Raw genomic sequence first — 27,711 nt, forward strand, 5'->3', positions numbered from 1 at the left:
GCTCATCTGTTTTTGAAAGGAAAAGAAAATGACTTCAAGCTACATGTTAATCAAACCAAGTTGAGAATAACACTCTTTTTGATCATTCAATTGCTACAAGTGGGGGTGGGGGTGTTTGGGAAGGAATTCGAACTCTAATTCTCCTTGTCAGATAGACTAGGCAATGTTATTGAGTTACAATACTCTTTAGCAAGTTGAGAATAGCACTCAAAAGCTGGTTAAATGGAACTATTTCAAAAAAAGAAAAAAGAAGAAGACATGCTTTTAGCAGCTTGTAAATAATACTTAAAGTTGGTTAAATGGAACTGTTTAAAAAATCAGAAGATAATGCGCTTAGCAACTTGAGAATAATACTTAAAAGTTGGTTAGAAGAAGCTGCATAATATTGTTGATTATGCAGTGTTATTATTGAGAATTCTTTTTTTACAAAACATACAAATATTGTAGAAATTCTACCGAAAACATTGAGCTAAACAGCATGGTTAGAAGAAAAGTCTATATGGGAGGATGAAATATTGAGCAACACATTGTTGGAATAGTCCAGATCTAACAATAGTTATCCGATTGATAGAGCACCAAGTCAGATTGGAAGTGAAGGTTGACACATATAGCCACTCTTTTTTTTAATGTGGGTTGGACCTCATCTCTTTCACGTGGAACACAGTTGAATTTTCACAAAGGAATTAGCAGCACTGATTCCCATCTCCTTTGGGGTTCATTTTTGAACTTTTTAAGTCTAGCTCAAATAGTCTTTTGCACGTGTGAAGTGCTTTCAATTTTCAAATTCGCTAGATGTGTCCCATATCGAATAGATACAATAACGCGGTGCAGGATAGCTGTTATAAAATGGCAGCTCATTTCATTTCAAAAGCACGCAGCCACGCGGTGAGCACAAAGCGAACTATTCTTTCGCCTTTTACTAAAGAATACCGTGTGCACGCCGCAAATAGTGGCATACGCCTATTTTTGGAGGGGTTTCCCAAAGGGAAACTCCCTACAATGCTAGTTTAACGTTTCTTAAGCGATTTCTGTAGGATGAGTACTCTAATGACATAACGAAAAGCTGTAGTAATGTTTAATAAATAATTTCTCGGTAATTTATTAGCTTGCATGAAGTGGATTTAGTAACAATTATTAGCGAGTCTGTTAACATGACTTGAGCCAAATTATCAACAGTTTGGGAACTTGTTAACATGCGTAAAATGGGTTATTAACAATTGCTGGAGAATCTGTTAACGTACTTAAACCAACCCAACGTTATATAACATTCTTAAACTAGGGAAGTAAATTTATTAGGGAAATGTGTTTATCTTGTGAAATTGGTTTCTTCTTGTGTCCAGCATTTTCTCGTATCTATTTTATTTTGTCTTAAGAAATAAACCTGTGAAGTAAGGGTAGTGCTTAATGCTTACAAGTGATTTGCGTTGGGTAAGAAAATTCGCATCCCGTTATGCAAAAGAAAAATCCCGAAAACCCATTTTATTTATTCTACATCACCATTTTAACAATGCATTCTACATCACATTCTTTATTTTACAATTCATCTCATTAAAATAAACTTATTTTATCAAAAAAATAAAATAGAATAATGCCTTTCAAAAAAAAAAAACATACGAAGTATGGGTACTGATTGAATGCTTACTACAAGAGATTTGGGTTAGGTAAGATCTAACAAGATTTAGAACCCAAGAAAATTCTTCATATTTGGGGTGAAATTTTGACTATCTTGAGTCTTGACTACAACGCTAATCATCGTCAGGTCGCACTACCACTGGTTCCTAAGCAATCTCTTTTTGATAGAACAACTGTTCAAGTCAGCCAATGCTATTTTGGCAAAAACTAGAGAGGAAATATGAATGTGATGTAGTGTATTGAAACTCTAGAATAATACCTATCTGAATGTGATGCTGTATCAAAAAATCAAATTGCTAACCTGTAATGAAACCCAGTGGTGTATAAGGGTAATGATTGAGAATAAATGAAAAATTGACTTACTTCAAGCTAGTCTTCTTCCAAGAAGAGAAAATTTAAGAGAGAAAAGTGAAAAAATTGTGTCTTATATTTATTTAATGATCAAAATGCCCGGATTACAGGTATTTATACAAGTTATTTGGAAGTCCAAAGTGACCCACTTAACTTTAAACTAATTTAGCTCCATTTCAAAGGCTTTTCCTGCCATCTAAACTAACTAGGCTCCTCTTTTTACAATCTTGCAATTAATCTTTTGCATTTACTTACTAAGAAAACTCTACAAAAATAAAATCTTTCATCTATATAATTTAACAGAAAATCATGGTCACAACTCACAAGCAAACACTGCATGCCAAATGATGAGAAAAACACTATTCCAGGTTCCACTCCAGTAGTCCCTGAAGATTTTTCAATCCTTATTTCACTTGATTATTACCTTTGATTCAGTTTCAATTTCAAAACTCATCATGCTCTCAGCTATGCTTTTTGCTTGAGGAGGGCATTTCCCATTTAACTTAAAAAGGAGTTGTTTTGGTTTTGGACTTCAGACTGTAAAGACTTATTATTTCTTCTGACCCACATTGAAGAAACATGAGACAGTAGTTGAAGAGACCTACTATAAAATTAGGGCTCCAGGGAATGTACCTTATACGGAGCTGTGCGGTGAGCACAGAGCGAACTATTCTTTCGCCTTTTACTAAAGAATACCGTGTGCACGCCGCAAAAAGCAGCATACGCCTATTTTTGGAAGGGACTGTTTCCTTGGAGAAGCCCCTAAAATTAACTACTAAATAATTTCATATATGCTTGTTTATTTAAAGGGTTTTTTCCCCAAATGTAAATCTTAAGATGTTAATTTAATTTTAACGGATTGTTAGATGAGATGGGTTTAAGTTATATTAGGGTAACTCTAAATATTTTAATTAAGGACTCATTTATTATTTCTTATTGATGAGGATGTGTAAAAATTATATTTTATCTCTCAAATTTCAACTTGTCATATCATCTTATCATATACTTGAATAACTACAATCTCACTCAATCAATTCTAATACCCATATATAAATTCAATCAAATTAGAATTTTTTTTGAAGTGTTATTAAGTGTGGTAGGATGTATTAAATTTTAAATAAAATGTTGATGTGACAATTTTTTATTAAATGGTGTAAAACATGAGTTTTACACTTCTTCATTACCAAATTCGAACTCAAAAAGAAAGGTATATGTCTCTTTCTCTCTCTCCGCCACTCTCATTGCTCTCTTTCTTCTCAAAATTCCAAAAATATTACTTTGGACCAACATGCGGTAATTCCTAAAATATGTTGAAATGGACCACCATTGTTGGCTTCTTTCTCTCTTATTGAACTTATCCCAGAAAAAAAAAAAAAAACGAATTTATAAGATCTTTTTTGCATCTAATTCAGAGGACCATGTGGTAATTTTTAAAAGATAAAAAATACACTTTCATCTTATGAAAAAAAAAATTGCATGGCTAAATCTTAAGATGGAAACTTAAGGAACAATACCTATATAATGTACCTAAATCTTGCCAATTTCTAGAATATGTTGCTAAAGTAATATTAAGTGTGAACCTGGGAGTGTGAGTATTTGTAAGGAGAGAACATGAGCCCACTATTTCATCTCTTTGCCATTCATTTTTCAACAAACCTAGTTTCAAAATATTTCATTCTAATTTATTCGATCCCCAATAACAAAGAAAAAGCACTCTCGTACACATAATAGAAACATTAAAACTCAGTACTATATTAGTTTCCACAATACAAACTCATTTTTCAATGAAGAAATAATCAACCTTCAACTGCAGCGCTCAGATGATTTGATCGGCGGCTGTGAAAGAACTTAGAGAGAAGTGGAGAAAGATGGGAAAAGAGTAGGAGGAGAGAGAGGGGTAGCAGATGTGGCGTAGGACACGTTAAATGCAGATAGAGAGAGGGGGAAAAAAAAAAGAGGAGTAATACTAATAAATATTAATTGATGACATGAACAATGATATTTTTCAACTGTTAGATATTTTAGAAATCTAGGGTATAGAAAATGTATAATTTTGTAAAAATGTTACATCAAGTGTAATTTGAATCTATTTCTGGTTAGATATTAGTAAATCTTAATCTAAATAATAAATCAAATTGTATTACTAAAAAAAATGTTATTGTTATCTAGAAGAATGATATTTTAGATGTTACTGTTATCTATAAGAATTGACCAAAACGCAAAAAAAAAAAAAAAAAAAAAAAATTTAGTTCTTATTTTTTTTCAGCAAATATTTCAGCTAGGCCTGTCCAACCAATCCGAGCACCCGGCCCAACCGACCAAACCCGACCCATCCGCCGTCCGACCCGACTGTTTGGTGGTCGGCGGCGGGTTCCTGCCATCCCAAACCGACTCCGGCGGGTCGAGTGACGGGTCTTCCCTTCCAAAACCCGATCTACCCAACCCGACCGTGATATATAACCTGTTAGCTCTCATATAGTTCTCAGTTCTCATTCTTTCTCAGTCAAGCCTCTCTCTCGCTCTCTCAATCTCTCAACATCTCCGACACGTACTGCTGATCTACACTGATATCTCAACATCGCCGAGCTCATCGCTGTCAACTTCATCATCGCCGATCTGCGCCGTCGTTGTTAACCTCCATCATAGCCGATCTGCGCCATCACTTCACCTCTATCGCTGTCAACCTCCATCATCGCCGATCTGCGCTAAAATCTCAACCTCCATCGCCGATCTGCGCTGATCTCTCTACCTCCATCATCACCGATCTGCGATTCTCTTCCGTTCAGCATCGTCGATCTGCAATCTCTGCCATTCAACATCTCCGATCTGCGAGTCAAGGTTGTAGTTTTCAAAAAATCTGTTTGTGTTCTTTAGATTTGTGGGCTACTGGTGTTTGGTTTTGTAAACTTGTTCGTTAGTATAGATTTTTTTCTTCCAGATATGTGAAAATTGTATCAAGTTTGGTTCTTGATTTGTGTTTTTTGGTTGAAGTTGGATCCGACCGCCGTCTACCTGAGCCCGATCCGACTCGACCCGTGGTGTTTCATGGTCGACGACGGGTCTTCTGTTCTGCAACCCGACAGGATCGGGTCGGTTCCGGGTTGGGCACAAACCCGACCTGGACTGACCCGTGGACAGGCCTAATTTCAGCAACAGGACACTTAAATCTCTCCATGTAAAAAAAATAAAAAAAACTTTAGTTATTAAATTAGAACCCATATTTTGGGTTAGAGGACTTTGTTCTTTATATCATTTACTTCCACATTTTAGGGATAAAAATTTCCCCTTCTCTCCGATTCCCCTCTCACCACCAAACATGGGTAAAAGTCATGGGCTTTGAAAACTTAATGTAAGTAGGTCTTTGGAGCCTCAAGCTTTCCGTTCAAATGTGAAGGAGGCTTTCAATACTAATAAATAAGAGCCAATCTTTACATTCAAGAAATATGCAAGTCCTGGTTGCAAAATATGCCCTATAATGGCTTACACATTCTAGGCTCTCTCTCATTTCTCAGAAGAGCAAGTTTTCATTAGGTGTGGCTGTCCCACGATAAGTATGAAGAATAGTGAAATTGAGCTGCTTAGATATGTCACTTTCTTGAGGGGTTTCTCCCATAGGTAAAAAGACTCCAACTCTCCAAGTGAAAGTTAACTTATTGAAATGTGATAGAGGCCTATAAAAGGAAAATCTTAAGCTCTATATTTCAGAGGGTTAAAAAAGTGCACGAGGTTGGTGATATCATTGGGTTTAAGATAGGAGAATGGCATTATTATTAGAATCCTCATTTTGTCACTTTTGATCAATGTAGAACACTTGATAAAAGGCTATCCTACGGATCAATGGTATTCATAAAATGCAATCTTCTTGCTTATGTTGATATTGGCATATAGAATTAACATTACTAGTATATGCATCAAGGTTTTAGCTAGATATACTTGGTTTTTATGGGAATTGTGCTTAATTGCAGACTCATTGATTCAGTTGTACGTGATTTGGAGAACGTTTTTGGTGCGCTCCAAGAGTTTGGTGGCCACCTATTTGGTGGCCACCTTTGGATATAGAGTAAAAATGTTGATGAATGCGGTTCACCGAAGACAAAAATCTTTTTTAGAGTTCTTCTTAGATCCTTATCTTCTAAGTAGTTAATCATCTTCTTAAAGCAATCTATATGATGATAGTTCTTCTAACTAATTTCTATTATGTAACTAGGGGCCATTGTTGATCTTAGTCCCGAAACCTCATAAGCAGGAAGAACTACAAGTAGCTAGTAAGGTGGAGGAGATATAAAAAAGGCTGGTCTAGGGAAGCCGGAATTGAGGCGTATCCCTTACACTTCATGTATCTACAAAGAAGACAACTAATGGAGGCAGCTAATGGAGGCAATGGGGACCAAGATACCCACTATGCATGTATAAAAATCTTTTCTAATTCTGAGGATTTCATATTTTTTTTAAGAATATATGGTATTTCGATTAGATTCAAATTTTGTTCATTTTTTACTTACTGAATAGAAATGTTCATTGCTATCATCGAAATGGTCCCATTTCTTGCTGAATTGAAATGATTTAGATGAGTAACATATAGACAAAGTGCATATACTTTTTTTTTTGGAGGGGATAGCAATGATTGCAATGAATTGAAATGTTCATTGCAATCATTGCTATCACCTCCCAAAAAAAAAGTATATGCCCTTTGTGTATATGTAACACATCTAAATTATTATTAAAATCATCATTTTGTCACCTTTGATCAATGTAAAACAACTGATAAAAGGCTATCTTACGAATAAATGGTATTCATAAAATGCAAGCTTCTTGCTTACATTGATATTGACATGTAGAATTAACACTACTAATATATGCCTCAAGGTCTTAGTTAGATACACTTGATTTTTATGGGAACTGTACTTATTGCATTCTTAACCTGAACTTCAACTTCAACCTCAACCACAACTTCCCCAAATCCAACCCCAACCCCACGTTCAACCCCAACTTCAACTTCAGCATCAACCCCAACTTTCCCAACCCAACATCTCCAACCCCAATCCCAAGTTCAGCCCCAACACTTATACTTCCTTTTCCTCTACTGTGGAGGATTCACAGTTTTTGTATCTCCCAACTTCACTAACGAAGTCCAACCCTCAGTTGAAGTGTTACAAAGATTGTTGAAATGGGTTGCTGACCCAAAATGGGTTGCTGACCCACAATAGGAAGAAATCTTGCATAGCCGTGTTGATGTTCATTGCATTGTACAATCTGCATTTGTTGCTTCTTCTCTTCAACCTGATGAAGAAATGGGAGGTATGTTTTAATGTTTTCATATACTAATATATACATATATTTTTTCCCAAATCCAGTACATCATATGTAGTCAATGCCTGGCTTTGGATTCATACAACATATTTCACCAGACCAGAGCATAATTAACAGGGATATCCTGGATTTCTTAATAAATAGGATATACATCTTCTTGATAAATTTACACAAGATGTTTACTTTACATAACCTTCTACCTAAACATGTTAGTACTATAAGGAATTTTTTAAACATTGAGAACATATATAAACCATTTCATCATCTACATATGGAAGGACATCTGGTTTTGGAGATGTTTACATATGTATTTGCAATTTTCTTAGCACTCCGGTTATCTGCCCTATTAAATTAATTGCATAAACTGTTTTCTCACTACTGTTATTCTTTTCCATTAATGTTAATTGGAAATTTGCAATCTTGGAGCTTTCTCTTCTAGTTAAATATGGATATGTATATGTTAAAAGCATTTAATATGAAGTATGTTTCAATGTTTTAATATTATAATATATATATATGGGTTTTTGTTCAATAGGTTAAATATGGATCTGCATATGTGAAAAGTATTTAATAGGAAGTATTTTTTAATGTTCTCGTATAATAATATATACATATATATATGGGTATTTGTTTCCAAATCCTAGGTTAAATACGAGTCTATATATGTTAAAAGTATTTAATATGAAATATGTTTCAATGTTTAATATCATAATATACATATGGGTTTTTGTTCAATAGGCTAAACATGGGTCAGCATATGTGTTGAAGCAAAAGAAGCAAGCAACATTGAGCAACAAAGACATAAAACACAGTTTTTTTTAATGAACAAACATAAACTACACATGCCAGTGAAAGAAGGAAGGGTAGTTAGTGGAGCTAGCTATCAAGCAAAGATTGGTTATGCAATTCGGAGTTAGTTATTTGGCACCAAATCGAGGCTCTGTTTTTTGTGTATATATAGATTAGTTTGTTAATTATATTGTAACTGTTTTCATATCATTTTTCTCTCTGTGATCAATAAGATTTTAGTTTTCTTCAAGAATCTCTCTTTTTTACAATATGTGAAAAGTATTTAATAGGAAGTATGTTTTAATGTTTTAATATAATAATATATATATTGGTTTTTGTTCAAGAGGTTAAATATGGGTCTGGATATGTGAAAAGTATTTTATAGGAAGTACTTGTTGATTTACTTTTGACCATCAAATAAAATATTAATTGCATTCTAATAATATGGACTTTTGGCAATTAAATCATCATAATCTAGATTTAAACACCTCGAAAAGTTCTTCAATAGAAGGAAAACTTGTTAAGCTTAATGTTAATTTTAGGTTTATTAGCTCTTAATTTCTCTATCCAGTAACCCACATAATTGTAAGAACCTCCAAGTTCACTAAGTTCATGCATTATTTATCTTATTGATTCAGCTATACATGATCTGGAGAACTTCTTTGGTGCGCATCAAGAATTTGGTGGCCACCTATTTGGGGTTCGTTGCAAAAGAATCCGAGATATTTGGATGAGGATTGGGGGAGCGCCTCAGATGCACATTGAGTAAAGAGCAAATATGTTGATGAGAGCAGTTTGCCTAAGACAAACAGATTTTTTAGAGTTCTTCTTAGATGCTCATCTTGTAAGAAGTTAATCATCTTTTCAAAAGAAAAATATATGTATGATAGTTCTTTTAACTAAAAAAAAAGTGCATACACTTATTTTTTTGGAGGGGATAACAATGATTGCAATTAATTGAAATGTTCATTGCAATCATTGCTATCCCCTCCACAAAAAAGGTATATGCACTTAGTCTATATGTAAGACATCTAAATTACTATTAAAATCATCATTTTGTCACCTTTGATCAATGTAGAACACCTGATAAAAGGCTATCCTACGAATAAATGGTATTCATAAAATGCAAGCTTCTTACTTACGTTGATATTACCCTCAGTTGAAGTGTTACAAAGATTGTTGAAATGAGTTGCTGACCCATAAGAGGAAGAAATCTTGCATAGCCGTGTTGATGTTCATTGCATGGTACAATCTGCATTTGCAGCTTCTTCTCTTCAACCTAATGAGGAAATGGGAGGTATGTTTTAATATTTTCATATACTAATATATACAGATATTTGTTCCCAAATCCAGTACATCATATGTAGTCAATGCTTGGCTTAGGATTCATACAACATATTTCACCAGACCAGAGCATAATTAACAAGGATATCCTGGATTTCTTAATAAATAGGATATACATTTTCTTGATAAATTTATACAAGATGTTTACTTTACATAACCTTCTACCTGAACATGTTAGTACTATTAGGAATTTTTTTAACATTGAGAACATATATAACCATTTCATCATCTACATATGGAAGGACATCTAATTTTAGAGATGTTTACATATGTATTTGCGATTTTCTTAGCACTTCCTATTCTCGGTTATTTGTCTTATTAAATTAATTGTATAAACTGTTTTCTCACTACTGCTATTCTTTTCCATTAATGTTAATTGGAAATTTTCAATCTTAGAGCTTTCTCTTCTGGTTAAACATGGATCTGTATATGTTAAAAGTATTTAATATGACGTATGTTTCAATGTTTTAATATTATAATATACTAGTTGAGTTACCTTATTATTAGTTTCCTCCAATATTTCGATTAGTTGTACCAAAAATCTTGTAACTTAACTGATTGACACTTCAATTTTCAATAGAAATATTAAGATTCAGATCCCCACCCCACAACTATCGATATATAAAAAAAGATATTTCAATAAATTTCATTGTAAAAAATTGTAATATTTAGTTATCTTATATATAAACAAAATAGAAATATACTAAGAGTAGTATAGTTATTTGATCATACTATATATGTGTTTACAAATTGAAAATTGTATGATATAGTAGCTAATATAGATAGGCATGTTTCATGCCTACTAAAAAATGCATATATCCTTCAATTATATATATTTTTTTACATTCTTGATTGTGTGTTAATAAAAAAAATTTCCCCTTTTTGTTGGACATGGTTTCAATTGTTGCAACAAAAAAAAAACAACAACAACAACTAAATTTGAGTAAAAATGCCATATTTCAAATCAATTGTTTCTCACATAAAAAAACCAATTGTTTCTCATATAAATCTTAGAAAAATGATATTAAAATTTCATTATGCTTAAAATAATTAATATAACAAAATAAACTTATTTATTATAGTAGTAATCTTTCTAATTACATAGAATACATGCTACAATGTTATTTCCACACACATACATACACGTGCGGGCTCACACACACACACACACACACACACGAAGGAGTTAGGAAATTTAAAGGATTAAGATTAATTTTAGTGAATTCTCAAATATTTATTTTTTTATGGCTTTTGCGACAATTGTTGTCAAAACAACTGAACATGAGTAAGAATGTCATATGGGTATTTGATCCCAAATCCTAGACTAAATATGGGTCTGTATATGTTAAAAGTATTTAATATGAAGTATGTTTCAATGTTTAATATCATAATATACATATGGGTTTTTGTTCAATAGGCTAAACATGGGTCTGCATATGTGTTGAAGCTGGAATAGTCAGTAGACGATAAGCCACAGTAAATGAAAATAACAAATGCAAGCAAAAGAAGCAAACAACATTAAGCAACAAAGACATAAAAGGCATAGTTTTTTTTAATGAACAAACACAGACTACACATGCCAGTGAAAGAAGGAAGGGTAGTTAGTGGAGCCAGCTGTCAAGCAAAGATTGATTATGCAATTAGGAGTTTGTTAGTTAGTTATTTGGTGCCAAATCAAGGCTCTGTTTTTAGTGTATATATATAGATTAGTTTGTTAATTACATTGTAACAGTTTTCGTATCATTTTCTCTCTATGATCAATAAGATTTTAGTTTTCTTCAAGAATCTCTCTTTTTTACAATATGTGAAAAGTATTTAATAGGAAGTATGTTTTAATGTTTTAATATAATGATATATATTGGTTTTTGTTCAATGGGTTAAATATGGGTCTGGATATGTAAAAAGTATTTTATAGGAAGTACTTGTTGATTTACTTTTGGCCATCAAATAAAATATTAATCACATTCTAATAATATGGACTTTTGACAATTAAATCAGCATAATCTAGATTTAAACACCTAAAAGAGTTCTTCAATAGAAGGAAAACTTGTTAAGCTTAATGTTAATTTTAGGTTTATTAGCTCTTAATTTCTCTATCCAGTAACCCACATAATTGTAAGAACCTCCAAGTTCACCAAGTTCATGCATTATTTCTCTTATTGATTCAGCTATACATGATCTGGAGAACTTCTTTGGTGCGCACCAAGAATTTGGTGGCCACCTATTTGGGGTTTGTTGCAAAAGAATCCAAGATACTTGGATGAAGATTGGGGGAGCGCCTCAAATGCACTTTGAGGAAAGAGCAAATATGATATGTTGATGAGAGTTGTTCGCCTAAGACAAACAAATTTTTTAGAGTTCTTCTTAGATACTCATCTTGTAAGTAGTTAATCATCTTTTCAAAAGCAAAATATATGTATGATAGTTCTTTTAACTAATTTAATTTCTATTACGCAACTAAGGGATATTGTTGATGCCAGTTCTGGAACCTCATGTGCAAGAGGAACTACAGGCAACTAGAGAGGTGAAGGAGATAAAGAAAGCTGGTCTTGGGACTCCAGAACTAAGGAAAATTCCGTACACTCGATGTATCTACAAAGGCAACGACTAATTGAGACAACTTTGCGGATTTCATTTTTTTTAGTGATATGTTAAAAAAATAAAAACTAGAAAGACCATCTGCCCATTTATGCATATGATGCACTATTAGCTTACCATATGATGCACTATTATCTTTACCATCTGCCCCTATGCATTGTGCAACAACTCAAAAAAGCCTTCTTTGCTGTTGAAAGTTGAAAGCTGTTCAAACAAAAGCCAATTAAGAATTCACAGTTTTGAAATTAGCCAATGAAAAATTCTTGTCTAATCTTTCACATTAGCCAATAATGAGTAACATTAGACCAGTATATACCATACCCAGGAACATGATCACAAAGCAGATAATAAAAAGTTACCAAAAAGATCTAACCATATAAAAGCTGAAGTTGGTCTGCCCTCTCAAATTAAAGCTCACCTTCCTATATAGGATTCAAACTAAGCCAGAATACCAATCTCAACATCAAGATGTCAATAGATTGAAATGAAGTAGCTCATGCACCCTCAAGAAACAATCCTAGTAGCTAGAATGGCAGCAAGTATTCAACAAGCCACCTATCTTGCAAAAGTTTAGCAGTATTTGGGATAAAGATAATAAGGACACAAATTCCGTAATGTGTAGGAAAACAAACTCAAGGTTCAACATATCTCTACCATTTCAATAACTGTCAGGTCATCTACGTTGATATTTTAGTACATATAAGCAATATAAAAGTGCTGCATAGATAATAGTTTATGATTCGAACTATTAGATTCTCAATGAAGTTTCTATTCAGCAGAGATGCAAATGCTTTGAAGAATGACCATGACCTATAGGCTATAGTATGCAAAAGCACCACATCACTTTAGAGAAGGGGAGGCAATATAGAGGTTTCTTAATAATTTGAGACAATACATGTTATATAAACTCGCAGCTATTTCCATTAGTAAGCGGATATGCAGTATCTAATTTAATATTGTCAGTCATGTTATCCTCATCATCTGATCCCTCTGCACTTTCAAAGGCACTAGCACTTGCAACAGGAGCTGGGTGGACAGTTGGTTTGATAAGAAAACCAAATATCTTGCTTGAACTTGCATGCCTAGCAAATTTCTCTGAAACAAAAAGATTTGAATTCCAAATCAATAAATGAGAGGCATCAACTGCACTACATTCCACCCCCCCCCCCCCCAAAAAAAAAAAAGAATGGGAATAAGAAATCATTTTTTTTATTTTCCCCAAGACCAGAAGGGGTGTTGCTAAATTTCACGATAGCTAAAGAAATGAATAATCCTATTTCCAAATTAATAAGTTAAAGAGTGGTGGGTTCAACCAAACTTACATAAATTGGTTAAACTCGAAAGTTGAATTCACAACTTGCAATCAAGATGAAGTCACAATATTGGTTAATTTAAATGAAAATACTTCATAAAAGATTGAATTGTCAAAGCTGGAAATAAATATCTATGATGAGATTCATACAGAAAAGTAATTGAAATAAAAAGATTTCAAATGAAAGCAGCAAATTATGTACTTCTTTAAAATTGTTTTTAGGCATAAATACACTTTTAATCCCTACATTTTGACGTTTTTCTATTTTAGTTTTTACATTTTAATTTTACCACTTTTAGTCTCTAAACCAATTAACGCGTGTTATTTTCATCCTTTCCGTCAGTCAACCGACGGAAATAGTTGAGATAGCAGCCGGAGGTATTAAAATATTATTAAAAAAATTATTTTGCATTTTTTAAATGCCAAAATTAAAAAAATAAATAAATTACTCAATTTTAATAAATAAAATAAAATAAAAAACAAACAAACGAAAGAATAGAAACCCAGCAAAAGAACATTATTACTTACCATTATTATTTTTCAAAAGAACATTACAACTTGTTCTTCGTGTTCTTCCTAGATCAAACCTAACAACTAAGAACACAAATCCAGCAACCAAAAACTCAAACCTAGATCACAACAGCACAAACGAAAAAAAAAAAAAAAAAAAAGAAGCAGAGACCAAACACAAACACATACTCAAATCACAAATAGAGATCAAACACAAACGAAACCCAGATCTCAACCCAAGCCAAAATCAACAGCGGACCCAACCACCGATCCATGTTCACAACACCCACATGCAAGCCTCCAAATTTTTCCCATTGTTTTCATGGCATCAAGACCCCATGGCATCCATGATCAAAACCTTGAAGATCAGCCTCTTGATCTGCTTGCCGCTGGTCAATATCGGGTGAGGTAGAAAGAGGTGTGAGAGAACCACTGTTCTTGGCTTCACAACCACTGATCTGGGCTCCAATACCAAATCGGTGACTGGGTTTTGTACAACGGAGTCATAATTACACAGAAACAAAACTATAAATTTTCTTTATGGGGTTTCGTACGCCTAATCGGCGGACCTTCTTGATGGGTTCGATGGGTCGATGGGTTTTCTTTCTTTGACGGCAGCGGCAACTTCATCATTGAGTCTTGAACGAGTTCGACAGCGGCGACCTCATCACTAAGTCTTGAATGAGATTAGAGAGAGTTTGGGTCAGTCAGAGTTTGAATCAGATTGGAGTTTGGCGGATTAGTGAAGATGAGATTTTGAGATTAGAGAGACTTTCCATCCAAGGAGGGTGAGGAGAAAGAGAGTTTGAGAATAGAGAGAGTGTTTGTTAAATGTGCTTCTGAAGAAAAAAAAAAAAAAAGATTGTATGGACTGACGAGTGTGTTTTGATTTTGTTTTGACGAGTGCATTGAATTTTAATTTGGGTCTGGGTTGGTGAATTTTATCTTTTGTTTGTGTTAAATTTTAATTTGGGTCTGGGTTGGTGAATTTTATCTTTTGTTTGTTTTTTTTGTAAATTAAAATTGAGTAATTAATTTTTTTTTAATTTTGGCATTTAAAAATGCCAAATAATTTTTTTAGTAATATTTTAATGCCTCCGGCTGCCACCTCAGCTATTTCCATTGGTTGACTAACGGAAAGGATGAAAATAACACGCGTTAATTGGTTTAGGGACTAAAAATAGTAAAATTAAAATGTAGGGACTAAAATGGAAAAACGTCAAAATGTAGAGACTAAAAATACATTTACGCCTTATGTAAATTGCTTCTCATTGATGGGTAGTTCTGAGCTTTTGATAACAAATTTATTTTACAATCAATTTGTTAGAACTTTGAACACCTACAATCTCAGCTCAAGTAGTAAGAACAAAATACTAAAAAAACTATTCTAGTATGTCATAAAATATTAAAATGGAAATGGAACCTAAAATCATTGATATTAATAAAAACAATTTTAAAGAAGAAGAAGAAGACCTCGGATCATATGCAGCAAAACTCCCATATGTTCTTTTCTCTTTTGATCTCAATCTCAATCTCAATCTCGATTTGATCACACACGCACCAAGTTAAAATCCCTTCATTTCTGTCCATCTCCCCTGTCTCCTTGTCAATCTCTCCAACTCTCCTGTTCATCTGGTCGATTTAGGCTTTCCTTGTGCGTTTTTATTTGGTGAATCTATAATTTTGAATAATATATTGTATTAAATGTTATACAAGAAATGGTTTCAAAGAATAAAAGTTTAAAAAAAAAATGACATATAATTATAACCCATTATAGTTTCATAATGATTCTAAAAATAATAATAAACCTAGTTGTAAAAAAAAAAAAAAAAAATCTTAAATGACAATTTGTTACTTATTATTGACGTTTACTGATGGGCAAAAATTAAGTAATTTCAGTGATAGATTAAAATTAAAAACAATAAGAATTTACCACCTATAGTTTTTTATAAATACATTGTGGATATAACATTTTTCTTATTTATTAGAGCATTTGCATCAAATAGTACAAATTAGCTTGAGGCAAAAAAATTTCCCAAACAATCCTAAAAAATCATCCCCATCAGCATATTAGGTAAAATTGTACAAAACTCATATATATAAATTTGCACTAGCACGCTTCATGTGTGTTTTTTTTTTTTTTAAGTATCTTGATGACGAAGATAGTGGATGACGGCTGTGGTGTCTGAATTGTGAAGAGAGAAACAATTTTTAAAAATAAATAAAATTTGATATTTTAATGAAATCGAATTTAAAATAAATAATTTAGTGTACATTTGGCATTGATGAAATTTGCCAGTTAATTTTTGCTACTATTCATGAGTCTCATTGCACTTTTTGGTACTATTCATAGGTCTTATTATACTATATCAGCTAACTTTTACCTTTATCTACAGTACTTTCAGCAAAAAAATTCAGTTTCAGCAAAATAAGCGGATCTTAAACAGACCCTTAATGTAAGTATTTTTGAAAAGTGATTAGGTAAAATAAAAATAGTAGGTTCTTATTCTAAAACAAACATAAATTTTTACATGAACCTATGTGAGGACTATTTGGTTGTTATTATTATTATTATTATTATAGGTAAATAGAGGAAAATATGATTAAAGGGGCTCAAAGAGAGAGTTGGCATTTTAGGGGAACCCACCCATCATCCTCCTTACACAAACTCAAAGAGAATATATTATAGAATCAATAATTGGAAAGATAACATAAAAAACACACTTACGTAGCACAAACTCTACCATAACAAGAATTTAAATTTTATTTTGTAACAAAAGGCTTGCCTTAATCAATACAAATTTTCCTTAATTTGTGTTTACACCTCTTAAGTAAAACACAAACCCAATTATATAATTAAATAAAAATAAAAATAAATTTACTTCTGAAGATTTATCATACCTAGACACCATGTGCTCCCTCATGGCCACCATGATAATTTGAGAGTCAAAATCATTACATGAAGAAAACCGAAATAAGGTCAAACAACATAAATAAGGCAAATTTGTTGCCGTTGCTTTTAGATCCTTTCACTTCTTCGAGAATTATATATTTTACTCTAATATCCATTCAAAAAAAAAAAAAAGCATTCATCATCATTTATTAATTTTCTGGAAACTTATATGAATATATCCAGTAGCTTTCGTAGCATATCAACTTTTGTCCTAGAAATAAAAGTAAAATAAAAGCATAAACGAATAATTTAAATAATAAACATGCTATTCTCTTGACTTCAATAAAGTAAATAAAGATATCATGTCAAAAACTATTAAATAATCATATCCAAGAAACTACCTAATTATCAAACTATTAACAAAATATATACATACATACATATATATATATATATATATATATATATATATGAAAGGAAAAGAAACCACATGATGAGGAAAATATTATATGGTGGTGTCTTAATATTATCAAGTAATCTTCTCTTCCAAAATATAAGTTAGGGTTATCAACAAGATAGCATGCAACATTATCACATGCTCCGCATACACACCTACCAAATCACCACATGTGAAAAGTATTTAATATGAGAACAAAACAACGTCACACACTTCTCGATTTACTTTGGGCCATCAAATAAAATATTAATCATTCTAATAGTATGGACCTTTGGAAATCAAATCAGCATAATCTAGATTATATATAAACTCCTCGAAGAGTTCTACAAAATAAGGAAAACCTGTTAATCTTAATGTTAATTTTATGCTTATTATCTTTTAATTAATTTCTCAGTCCAGTAACCCTCATAATAAATGTAAGAACCTCTAAGTTCACTAAGGCAAAGTTCATGCATTCAGTGGTATCGTGAAAACATATTGATACATTAATGATGTCCTTGAAAGCAAACATCAGATGTATGGTCGTAATTACGGATTCAGATCCTCTAGATTTCCTAAGATACTCTACCAGTAGATTTCCTAAGGTACTCTACCAGTAAATATCCTTAAATCCTAACCACTCTTTAATGATTTAATGGTCAAGATTCTGCCATCTCAGCATTCCACTAACAATATTCTTAAAATAATAAAATAATATTGCAAACAAAACAATTAAGATTATTGTTAGTGGAATGCTAATATGGCAGAATTCAGACCATTAAATCATTAAAGAATGATTAAGATTTAAGGAAATTTATTTAGTAGAATACCCTAAAAAATCTAAAAGATCTGAATCCCCTAATTACCCGGATTATTAGGTTCCCCTGCAAGCTTCAGATGCATTGTAATAATTAATGGTGTGATTTGCTAGCGCAAATTAATTTGCCTTTAATTTGGACACTAGCTTCTTTAGTGAAAAGCATTGAGAAATAGGGTGACAATATATAAAAGGAGTCATCCAATCAACACAAAACATCGAAGTCTCCTAGGTGGTTCATGTTCATGGAGACCATAAAAAATATATAAAGCCCACAACATTGTCATCCAATTCATAGAGCAAGTATTTTTAAAAGATAAACAGAGGGAAAAAGTCTGATGGATTCATCATTATTAGATTGTGTCAAAGTCCTCTTTATATCGCATCCGAATTGAATTTATTCTCTTCCTTATAAAATAATTATTAACATTCTTCCAATCAAATTAAACAAGGGGGCAGTATCAAGAGCCTTATATTTATTTTAAAATAATAATAAAAATAAAAATAAAAAAACAGAATGCCAGTGATATGCTTTTGAGCCAATTGATCAAAAATCCAAAGTTAAGGTGTTTAGATTTTATTTATTTTCAATATCTTATTTGCATAGTGTTTATCAAAAAATATAGTTTGTATTCATTTTTATATTAAATTTCCAAATACCACCATTTTGCAAAATTTGTAGCAAACTAGCACTGTTTTGAAAATATTTAGCAATGTACCACTTTTTTAGTACCCGAGTTTCACAAAATCGAGTTCTAAATAGTACTCGAGTTCACTGAACTTGAGCTCGTAGGGAGTCACCAGCGTAGCACTACTGACCTAGAATTTGTGCAATTAAAAAAAATAATGTGGTACTCGAGCTTAGTAAACTTGAGTTTCATACAACACAATACTCGAGTATACCAGGCTCGAGTTCTTTGTAAATAAAATGCTCTTTATTTTTTTTCTACGGTACTCGAGCTCACGAAGCTCGAGTTCCTTGTAATATGGAACTCAAGTTTGGTAAGCTCGAGTTCCTTATAACTTTTTCTTTTCTTTTTTTTGGATAATCGACAAATAAATATAAACATAAAAATAAGTAGTTTTTTATGTTTTTATTTATTTAAATAGAAGCAATGTAAAATATAGAGATTTTGATTTCAAAATATGAATTTTTAGGCCACTCATACCCCTTGTTCATTCATTTTTAACACACTCATCAATTTCTTACTTCTCAGAAGCGTTATGGTCAAATTGGTTAAAATATTAGGGTTACAATGAGAAATTAGAACAACATGTAAAAGAAAAATCTCACTCCATTTTTAGCCATGGGCACACCAAGAGAAGTTTAAGCTACATATTGCTACTTTATCAATCATGTTCCGAATTACTGTACGATCAAATGATTGATAAGTATTGCAGAAAGAGTGGACCACTTGGATATAAAGAAGAACTTAAGCTTTACCACATCTGGATATGTAAATTATGTAAAAAAATAGAACGTCCCAGCCACAGCAAAACTTTATAAAAATAAAAATAAGAGAGAGAGAGAGAGAGAGAGAGAGAGAGAGAGAGAGAGAGAGAGAGAGAGAGAGCATGATTTGGACCAACTCCTCTCTCTTTCCCTTAGTTCTCTGATCTGATCTGTGCAGTGTGTCTTCTTGGTAACAACCAAACCCCTCCACTCTCCAGTGACCCCAAAGCTCCTTCTCTCCCCCTCTACCATTTCTCTCTCTGATCTGATCTGTGTGGTGTGCCTTCTCAAAGTAGATCATTAACAACCGAACACCCTCTGGCCTCTGGCAACCACAAGCCTCCTTTTCTCTTCCTCTGTTGTTTCTCTCTGTGCAGGTTTTGGGTTCTCTATCTTTTGGTCCTTGACTCTTTCTTCCTCAGTATTTTTTTTAATAGTTTGGCTTTACTTATAGAGAAATGCTATGTCCATGACATTTTTACAATATTTTTACAACAAATTCTATATGGTGGGTTGTTATGGGTGGGCAAAAAAGTAATTTAAGTTATAAATTCAAATTAAAACAAATAACAATTTACCATCTATGATTTGTTGTGAAAATATTGTGGACGTAGCAATCCTCTTACTTATACGCGTGTTATGTTTTGAGTTTACTTATTTACACGTGTTATTTACTAATTTTAAAGGTTTTTTTTTTTTCCTTTTTTTGGTTTTATGTTTTTCTCCTTATGAGTGCTCTAGGTTATATATATATATATATATATATATATTGGGATATTGGGTTTTATCTATCTTATGGGTTTAGTAATGGTACAAAAATTGTATTTTAGACAACATTTTTCTGGTATTATTGTACTTATTTGCTGTTATTACTTTATTTAAATTCTAAAATAAACATATGTTGTCTAAAAATGTTTAAAAATATATCTAAATATATTAACTAATTGCCGAAGCCCGACATGTCATACGCTTATTTGTCAAAAATTGCCATAACCCTGTACCCGTGTCGTGCAACATAGCCTAAAACTGCTGGCGGAAAGGATAGGTTATTGTACTCTAGCTCGGGAGAGTATCAAGCTGGGAAGCACGGGTGCGGCGTTTGGGCCGCCACACCCGCGTCCGACGCGGCCCGACGCGAGGACGCGCAGGCGACGCCGCTACCCTGCGCGTCCGTGCCAAGTCGGGCATTAAAAAATTAGTTTTTTTGGCGCGATTCGTGCCGATTCGGGCCAACGCGCGTGAAATCGGGCCGATTCGCGCCAATTCGGCCTGAATCGGTTCGTATCGGTAGAAATCAGGCCGGCCGAAATAGGCCGATACCAGCGAAATCGGCCGATACTGGCCGAAATCTACCGATACCGGCCGAAATATGCCGATACCGGCCGAAATTCAAAAAAAAAAAAAAACAACAACAACAACAGGTGCGTATGGCCCCAAAAAAAAAAAAAAAAAAAAGTGCAAACGCACCATTTGGAAAAAAAAAACCAAGACCCAACCCTTTCCCTCTTCATTTTCCTTGCACCTCTCTCCCACTCTCTACCTTCACTCTTCAGCTAGGCTCTCTCCTATTCTCTGTATTGTAGTTATTATTTACCATTGCTCTTAAATTTGGTATATATTTATATAATGTGAAAAAAGTATGTTTAGCAATATATTAAAAATATAAATAAAAATATTTTTAATAATTTTTTAATCGTCGCACCCTTCTGTACCCGCACCCTACTTTTTCAAAAATTGCCGAGTCCCGCACCCGCTCCTGCACCCGCACCCGAATTCCGAAATGCACCCGTGCTTCATAGGTATCAAGTGGAAAAAGCTTATGAGCTACTGTGTCATCAGGAAAGCAATTTACAACAGATGAGACATCAAAAAATTTTAAAACAAATTTGGTCTCTAATCAGGAAAGTCAAACTCTTTGAAAATTCTTAGTTTTATATGGAGACTTCTTCAAGACTGCCTTCTAGTGCTCTGGTGTGTGTGTGTGTTCTGACTTTCTTCCTTCCTTCAATACTCCAAAAAAAAAAAAAAAAAAAAACCTTAGCAGTAAAGGCATCTCAGTCACTTAGAGCACAGCAGTGGAGTTAAAAATTTAGTTTTTTAGCTTCACAAAAAGTTACTTTATTTATTTTACCTACTCACTTTACAAAACATACAGTGGATTTATTTTAGTTTTTAACACAATAAAATAATATATCTATACATGTGCACGGTAGCTGAAAGCTAAAAAAAAATAGATATACCTCCACTGTCATAAATGCTCTTATGCCCCGTGTAATGAAAGTAGTGAAAATTCGTCACACCTCTTTCTCTATTACCCTATGGCTAGAGCTGTGCGGCTTGGGTCTGTCCTTCCTATTAGAACTACGTACAGAATCATATTGAGAGTTGGAAGTGATTATTTGAGCACAAAATATAACATAGTTTCTTAACTAGTTTTTTAAATATATTTTTACACAATTTTCCAATGCATTATTTGCCATGTTCCACCAATGCTGGGGTCATATGCCATTTTGGTACATCCTTGTTCAAAGCAAGGCAAGATAACTACCCTACAAAATGCTCCGGCTGCTGAGCTTTATATACCCATCAGTTTTCAGTTTCTTCATTTTCCAATCATTCATGATACCATTTGCGTAATACCATTTGCATCTCTCAGTGATTAACATGAATAGTGACCAGGTAACTAACATGAACCCTTTGGTAGATGCATTTTCCGTATCAAACGTTGTACAGTTCCATTTCAATTCAAAATGAAGTCTGCTTGACTCCCCCCATCAGGATCCACCCACAATTAAGACAACAATAACAACCAAGTCTTGTTCCCAAAATTCTGGGGTAATCTCTGGATCCTCAGCAGTCTAGTTAGGTTGGACATCGCATTTCTTTTTCTTTTTCTTTTTCTTTTTTTTCCTTTTGACAAGTAATTGAGGTCATACCCTGCAATTTCATCTAGAAGTGAAGGCTATCTAACATTTTAACACAAAAACTAACACAATAGCACATACCACTTTTTTCTGCCTAACAGGTGGTGTTTGTATTTTTTAAGGAAAAAGAACAAAGAACAAAATCATACATAGAACACCTGTCAGGAAAATACTAATACCATAGACAATTAAATGAACATACAACATCACAAAAGGGCAAGATTTTCAACAAAGCAAAAAAATGTGTAGCACCAGCGTGCAGTTTCACGCTTTTATATTATGTATAGGTAACTCAATTAAACCTCAAAAAGTTGACAGCAGCCGTCATTAGCAGTTTGGAAAATCAATAAGTGATGCAACTAGTCAGAAAACTCAACAGTATATCAAGATACAAAGGGACAAACACTATGGTTCCCAAGGAATGCGATCAACTATAAGTAAGATGGAGGGAGCTGTTTTTACTAAGACAGCACCTTCTGAACCTCAGCTGTGACCTCTTTGGGAGGTTTTTCAGCATGGAGATTAGCAACAATACTCTTCTTGGAATAATAATCAATAACCTGCATTCCAAACATGAATAACGCCATTATACTTCCTAATAAAACTATTTAAAGAGTCAGATTAATGGTACAAGAAGAAGTTTTAGTATGAGCTAATGAGTTATCCAATGAACACCCCCCCCCCAAAAAAAAATAAAAACCCTTTTTCCACCACTTTAAAAAAAAAATGAATAAAATAATTCAAGTTATCAACCCATAAATTATATCAAAGTTCATAATTAAGGTTTAGACAAGTTGGTCAATCCTTGCCCAGAAATCTTTGATCAACCCCCCAACCCTTCCTCTCTAGTGACAACCTCCCAACAGCACCTGACAGTATAACATATGTAGTACCACTCCAACAAAGTCCACACTTTATATAAATATAATGACCACTAGTATTTTGTACCAAAAACAACTTATGACAGTTTTTATAGAGAAATTGCAGTGAAAGGGAGCCATTAAAAACCAGGTCAAAATTCAATTAGGAGTATTTCAAGAGGATACATTCTGAAAAGAGTGCAGATCACAGAAATTTAATACAAAGAATTATAGTTTATATTTTCTATTCATATGAACTTAAGCAATCAAATTCAAAGGACAGTAGGAAAGGCAAAGAGAAAGAATACCGGTTCAGTTTGCTTGTGAAATGCCTCCAGCCTTGATTTGAGAACAGCTGCAGTATCGTCCTTTCGCTGAATCAAAGGCTCTCCAGTAACCTTAACAAAAAACATAGGAAGAGCAAGTTATATACCAATAAAAAAGATCATATTACATTAATATACAGTGATGGAACTCACACAGAGGATCAATAGTAAGCCTAGTAAAATGAACATTGCCATCTAAACCAGATTAACACACCAATGATTAATATATATATATATATATATATATATATATATATATATATATATATATACACTTTTACTGCAACATAACTTTTACCACTAATATTTTATATGCCCATCTCTAATGAAAGCTCCTTTGATGTTGAAATGGTTCCTAAATCCTAAAGGCATCAATAAAATTTTGAATTGAAAAGGAAACAGCCTTACATCATCAACACCAGGAACTTTGGGAGGTGCAAATTTTGTGTGATAGGATCTACCACTGGCTGGGTGTATCCAGCGACCAGTAATTCTCTCCTCCAAGATCAAATCATCAACTGCAAAGTTGAGCACCTTATCAACTTTGGCTCCCTTCTTTTCCAGCATCTCATCAAGCTGTAGAAAGAAGAAAAAACAAAAGTATGGTTGGATGCATAAGTATACACAAACATATTTGCAAAGAACAAAATCAAGGAAATGAAAAATTATATCAATATGACAACGTCTGGATGCTACACAATGTAATACCTTCTGTGCTTGGACCACAGTCCTTGGAAATCCATCAAGAATGAAACCTTTCTGGCATGAAGGCTTCTGAAGAGCTTCATCTATAATGCCCACAACTAAGTCATCAGAAACAAGTTCTCCCTGCAAAATAATTATAGAACCCCTTCTTAGCAATAATCTACAACAAGAACTAAGAAGCTACTCAAATCAAATCAAATCAATTAGACTTAACCCAACTAATTTGCTTCGGCTACATAAAGCCTTGAACTAAGATGGATACAGAACAAATCTTCAAGAAAAAAAAATATAAATACATACAAACAGAGATCTACCTTATCCATAGCCTCTTTAGCCTTAACGCCAAGAGGGGTTTTAGCAGCAACAGCGGCTCTTAACATATCACCAGTAGCCAAGTGGCACAAGCAGTATTCATCCTTAATTATTGGTGACTGGGTACCCTTTCCTGATCCAGGTGGGCCTGCATCACACAATTTTGCATGATTAAATATGAAACCTGTGCTAAATTAATCTTCAACATGGCAAGTCGTCAGAAATCAGACAACAATTATAAAGTCCAAACATTCAAAGCGTTTAAAAAAAAAAACTAATGCATTATGACATATTGACAGTTCTAAGAGCCAAAGCTAGAATAGCCTCAAACTCAGTTTTTTTCTCTTTTGCTTCCTCCTACCTCAGTTTCTGTCACTTCAACCCATGCAAAGAGACTAAAAACAAAGTTTGAATATCTGCCAAGTACCTGGGGGAACACGATATATACTTAGCCAATTAAACCCAACAGTGGAAACTGGGAATTGCCACTTACAGATTAAATTTTCTTTCTAGTATCTATTTCCTACTTGATCTAAGATTTTTTTTTCCCACCTCACAATCCCTCATATTCAATATTTTTTTTTCAAAAATGTATCCAGATCTAAACAGACGGTTGACAATGTTGGCAGCAATAATATCAACTACCATAAGTTAAACATCCAATTCAGTGAAAAACTGAAGATAAGAAAAGAACATGATTGAAGTTTAATTTTGCTTAAAGGTCTAACCAATGCATCTACTATTAATGAAACCAACAAGGGAAAAATACCACAGACAGACGCCTACATCCTGAACAATATTACCAATCATGTCATAAAATATTGTCAGCTACCTAAAGTTTCCCCTCCACCCCACCATTGATACTCAATGTTTGCAAAGTGCATTATACTAAAAGTTCTCGCTCTTTTTTTTTAAGCTTCTAAGAAGTAAAATATTAAAATCCTATAGAATAAGGAAATCCAAATTACAGTGAAATCCCAATAGCAACAAAATGACCATGAAATAAAATGCAAAGGAAGGGCTAAAGGTACTTCAAAAAAAACTTATAAACTAACATGAGAATGAATGTGATTGGTGACACACAAACAACATAACAAATAAATTTGCTAATTACTTTTTTGCTTGGGAGTTAAAAGTCAACACTTGACACATCAAGTTTGTAAAAGACTAACAGTTTTGTAGTAAAACAATGCAAAGTCATTCTTTATTCTAAACAAACCATATAGCACATATTCCAGATCCAAAACAATAATATATATTTTTAAAAAAAAATATTATTTGCTTTTGGGTCTTTTTTATTTTCAGCTAAATTTAGTAAAAATTAAAACTTGACACCCTACATTTTCTCAGGAACCAAAAAAAAAAAAACTCAAAAAACATAAACCTCCAAACAATAAACCCACGAATCACAGTAAAAAAAAAACCTTAAAAAGCATCAAACTTTATCACCACAAACACATTGTATTATCGGATCTGAAAGGATTTCAACATAAACAACCAAAATTCAACAGAGAAATATACATATACATGAACAGTACCAATGAGAATGAGGCGCTTGTCGGGTTTGGAGGAGCACTTCATGCGGCGGAGGAGCTCGGACATGAGATCAACGGAGGGAACATCTTCCAAGTTCGCTGATGCAGCACTGGTCGCCATTTAGGGTTAGGGTTTTTCTCTCTCTAGGACCTGAGGTTTTAGAGAGAGAGAAAGAGTGACACGAAGTCTTACGTTGTTGTTTTCTTGGTTTCGGACCTTCCAATGCTTCTAACTCAAGCAGAGGTCTTACCAGGTTGTGTGTGCGTGTTTTTTTTTTTTTTTAAATTTCGGAATTACTTTTTTTGCCCTTTGATTTGCTTTGAAATGCCACGTGTGTCCACTCCTTTTTTTTCTTTTTTTTTTTTGATAAATACAAATGCTATCTTTTGAACGCAATTTTTTAAAAATAATACTAATAAATTCACAACCCTTTTTCTTTTTTTTTAAAGAAAGAATTCACAACCTTTTAGGTTTTATGATTTGTTAATATGATAATTTATTATTAGAATAATATCACTTTGAGTATACTATTAATACCACTTTTATAACTTTTATTTTAAGTTAATAAAACTGATAAATAATAGTAATTTAGTCATGAAGAACTAATGCTATCAATACTTAAAACACTTATATTAATGGGTGTATAATGAAAAAAATGTGTAAAATTTACACTTTTTTTTGCCTAAAAAAGACCGGAATTAGTGAATGTATAATTGTGTAGATTTACAAGTTTGCTAAAATAATCATCTAAATTGTAAATTTGTAAATTTACACTGACATTATTCATTTTACATTTTTTTTTTATTCTTTCTTTATGTATCTCGAGGTTGAATGAAGAAAACTAATGGTGGTTGTTGTATGTGAAGAAAGAAAAACAATTTAAAAAATTAATAAAATTTGATATTTTAATGAGATGTAATGTAAAATAGATAATCTAAATATGAAATGTTTTGAAAAAAGAGTATGTAAAATTGAAAAATAGGTTCTTATGTTAAAATAGACACACACAAAATTGCATGAGCTGACTTTTTGAATACTCTTTGATTTCAAACTCAAATATTAACCTCAACCAAATCACATTCAATTATGCTTTTGTCACTTGATTATTTAATGGCAACCCAAACCTTTATATATAAAAGAGTACCATTGTTTGCTTTATTTTTACATCTTGATTGACTTAAATGGATTAAAAACAGTACCACTATGTGATTTATCTTTATATCTTGATTGACTTAAAAAGGTTCTCAATAGTTTGGTGCGATTGGATTAGAAATATTTAGAAGAAAAGCGAGAGAGAAAAAGATGAAAGAAATGAAAATTTTATTGATTCGAGCACAAAGTTGATTAGCTGATTTGCTTAAAAAAATTTGAAAGTTGGGTGTGTTATTTGGGTGATGAGTCATGAGTCAAATGGAGGGGGAAAAATAAAGAAAAACACTTTGTTGAAAGGTTTTTTAAGATGGACAAAGTTTAATTATAAAATTAGTTGTAACCTAAGACTATGATCTTACTCAATATTTTCTTATTGAAGGTGAATTTTGAGAATTCCACCATTAGATTACATATTCTTCTAATATTCTCCATGCTTACAAAATTTATAGAA

General features: G+C 32.9%; 1 protein-coding gene, 1 long non-coding RNA gene and 2 other non-coding genes across 4 annotated transcripts; 3 read left to right on the forward strand and 1 right to left on the reverse strand.

Annotated features, from left to right (window-relative positions):
• Positions 1-876: 876 nt before the first annotated feature.
• Positions 877-992, forward strand: LOC142633207 (U5 spliceosomal RNA). The gene has a single exon (XR_012843848.1). It is a non-coding gene; the product is annotated as a U5 spliceosomal RNA (small nuclear RNA).
• A 1,633-nt stretch (positions 993-2,625) lies between these two features.
• LOC142633176 (U5 spliceosomal RNA) lies at positions 2,626-2,736 on the forward strand. Its single transcript, XR_012843820.1, has one exon. It is a non-coding gene; the product is annotated as a U5 spliceosomal RNA (small nuclear RNA).
• A 4,252-nt stretch (positions 2,737-6,988) lies between these two features.
• LOC142630306 (uncharacterized) lies at positions 6,989-12,120 on the forward strand. Its single transcript, XR_012843277.1, has 5 exons — positions 6,989-7,281; positions 8,721-8,926; positions 9,242-9,379; positions 11,595-11,805; positions 11,907-12,120. It is a non-coding gene; the product is annotated as an uncharacterized LOC142630306 (long non-coding RNA).
• Positions 12,121-22,591: 10,471 nt separating this feature from the next.
• Positions 22,592-26,354, reverse strand: LOC142631668 (adenylate kinase 4). Its single transcript, XM_075805899.1, has 6 exons — positions 26,111-26,354; positions 24,575-24,720; positions 24,264-24,383; positions 23,964-24,131; positions 23,538-23,627; positions 22,592-22,929 (listed from the first exon to the last, which is right to left on the reverse strand). The coding sequence occupies exons 1-6, from the start codon at positions 26,226-26,228 to the stop codon at positions 22,831-22,833; spliced, it is 741 nt and encodes a 246-aa protein (XP_075662014.1). The 5' UTR covers positions 26,229-26,354; the 3' UTR covers positions 22,592-22,830.
• Positions 26,355-27,711: the final 1,357 nt, after the last annotated feature.

This window comes from Castanea sativa, chromosome 4 (assembly GCF_040712315.1).
Source record: "Castanea sativa cultivar Marrone di Chiusa Pesio chromosome 4, ASM4071231v1".
Lineage (NCBI taxonomy): Eukaryota > Viridiplantae > Streptophyta > Magnoliopsida > Fagales > Fagaceae > Castanea > Castanea sativa.

Excerpts from the sequence above, each read along its gene's own strand:
- LOC142631668 (XM_075805899.1), bottom strand. The coding sequence starts at position 26,228 with ATGGCGACCAGTGCTGCATCAGCGAACTTGGAAGATGTTCCCTCCGTT. Across the intron at positions 24,384-24,574 it reads CTAAAGAGGCTATGGATAAG|GGAGAACTTGTTTCTGATGA; the intron begins GTAGATCTCTGT and ends ATTATTTTGCAG. Across the intron at positions 22,930-23,537 it reads TTCACAAGCAAACTGAACCG|GTTATTGATTATTATTCCAA; the intron begins GTATTCTTTCTC and ends TTTGGAATGCAG.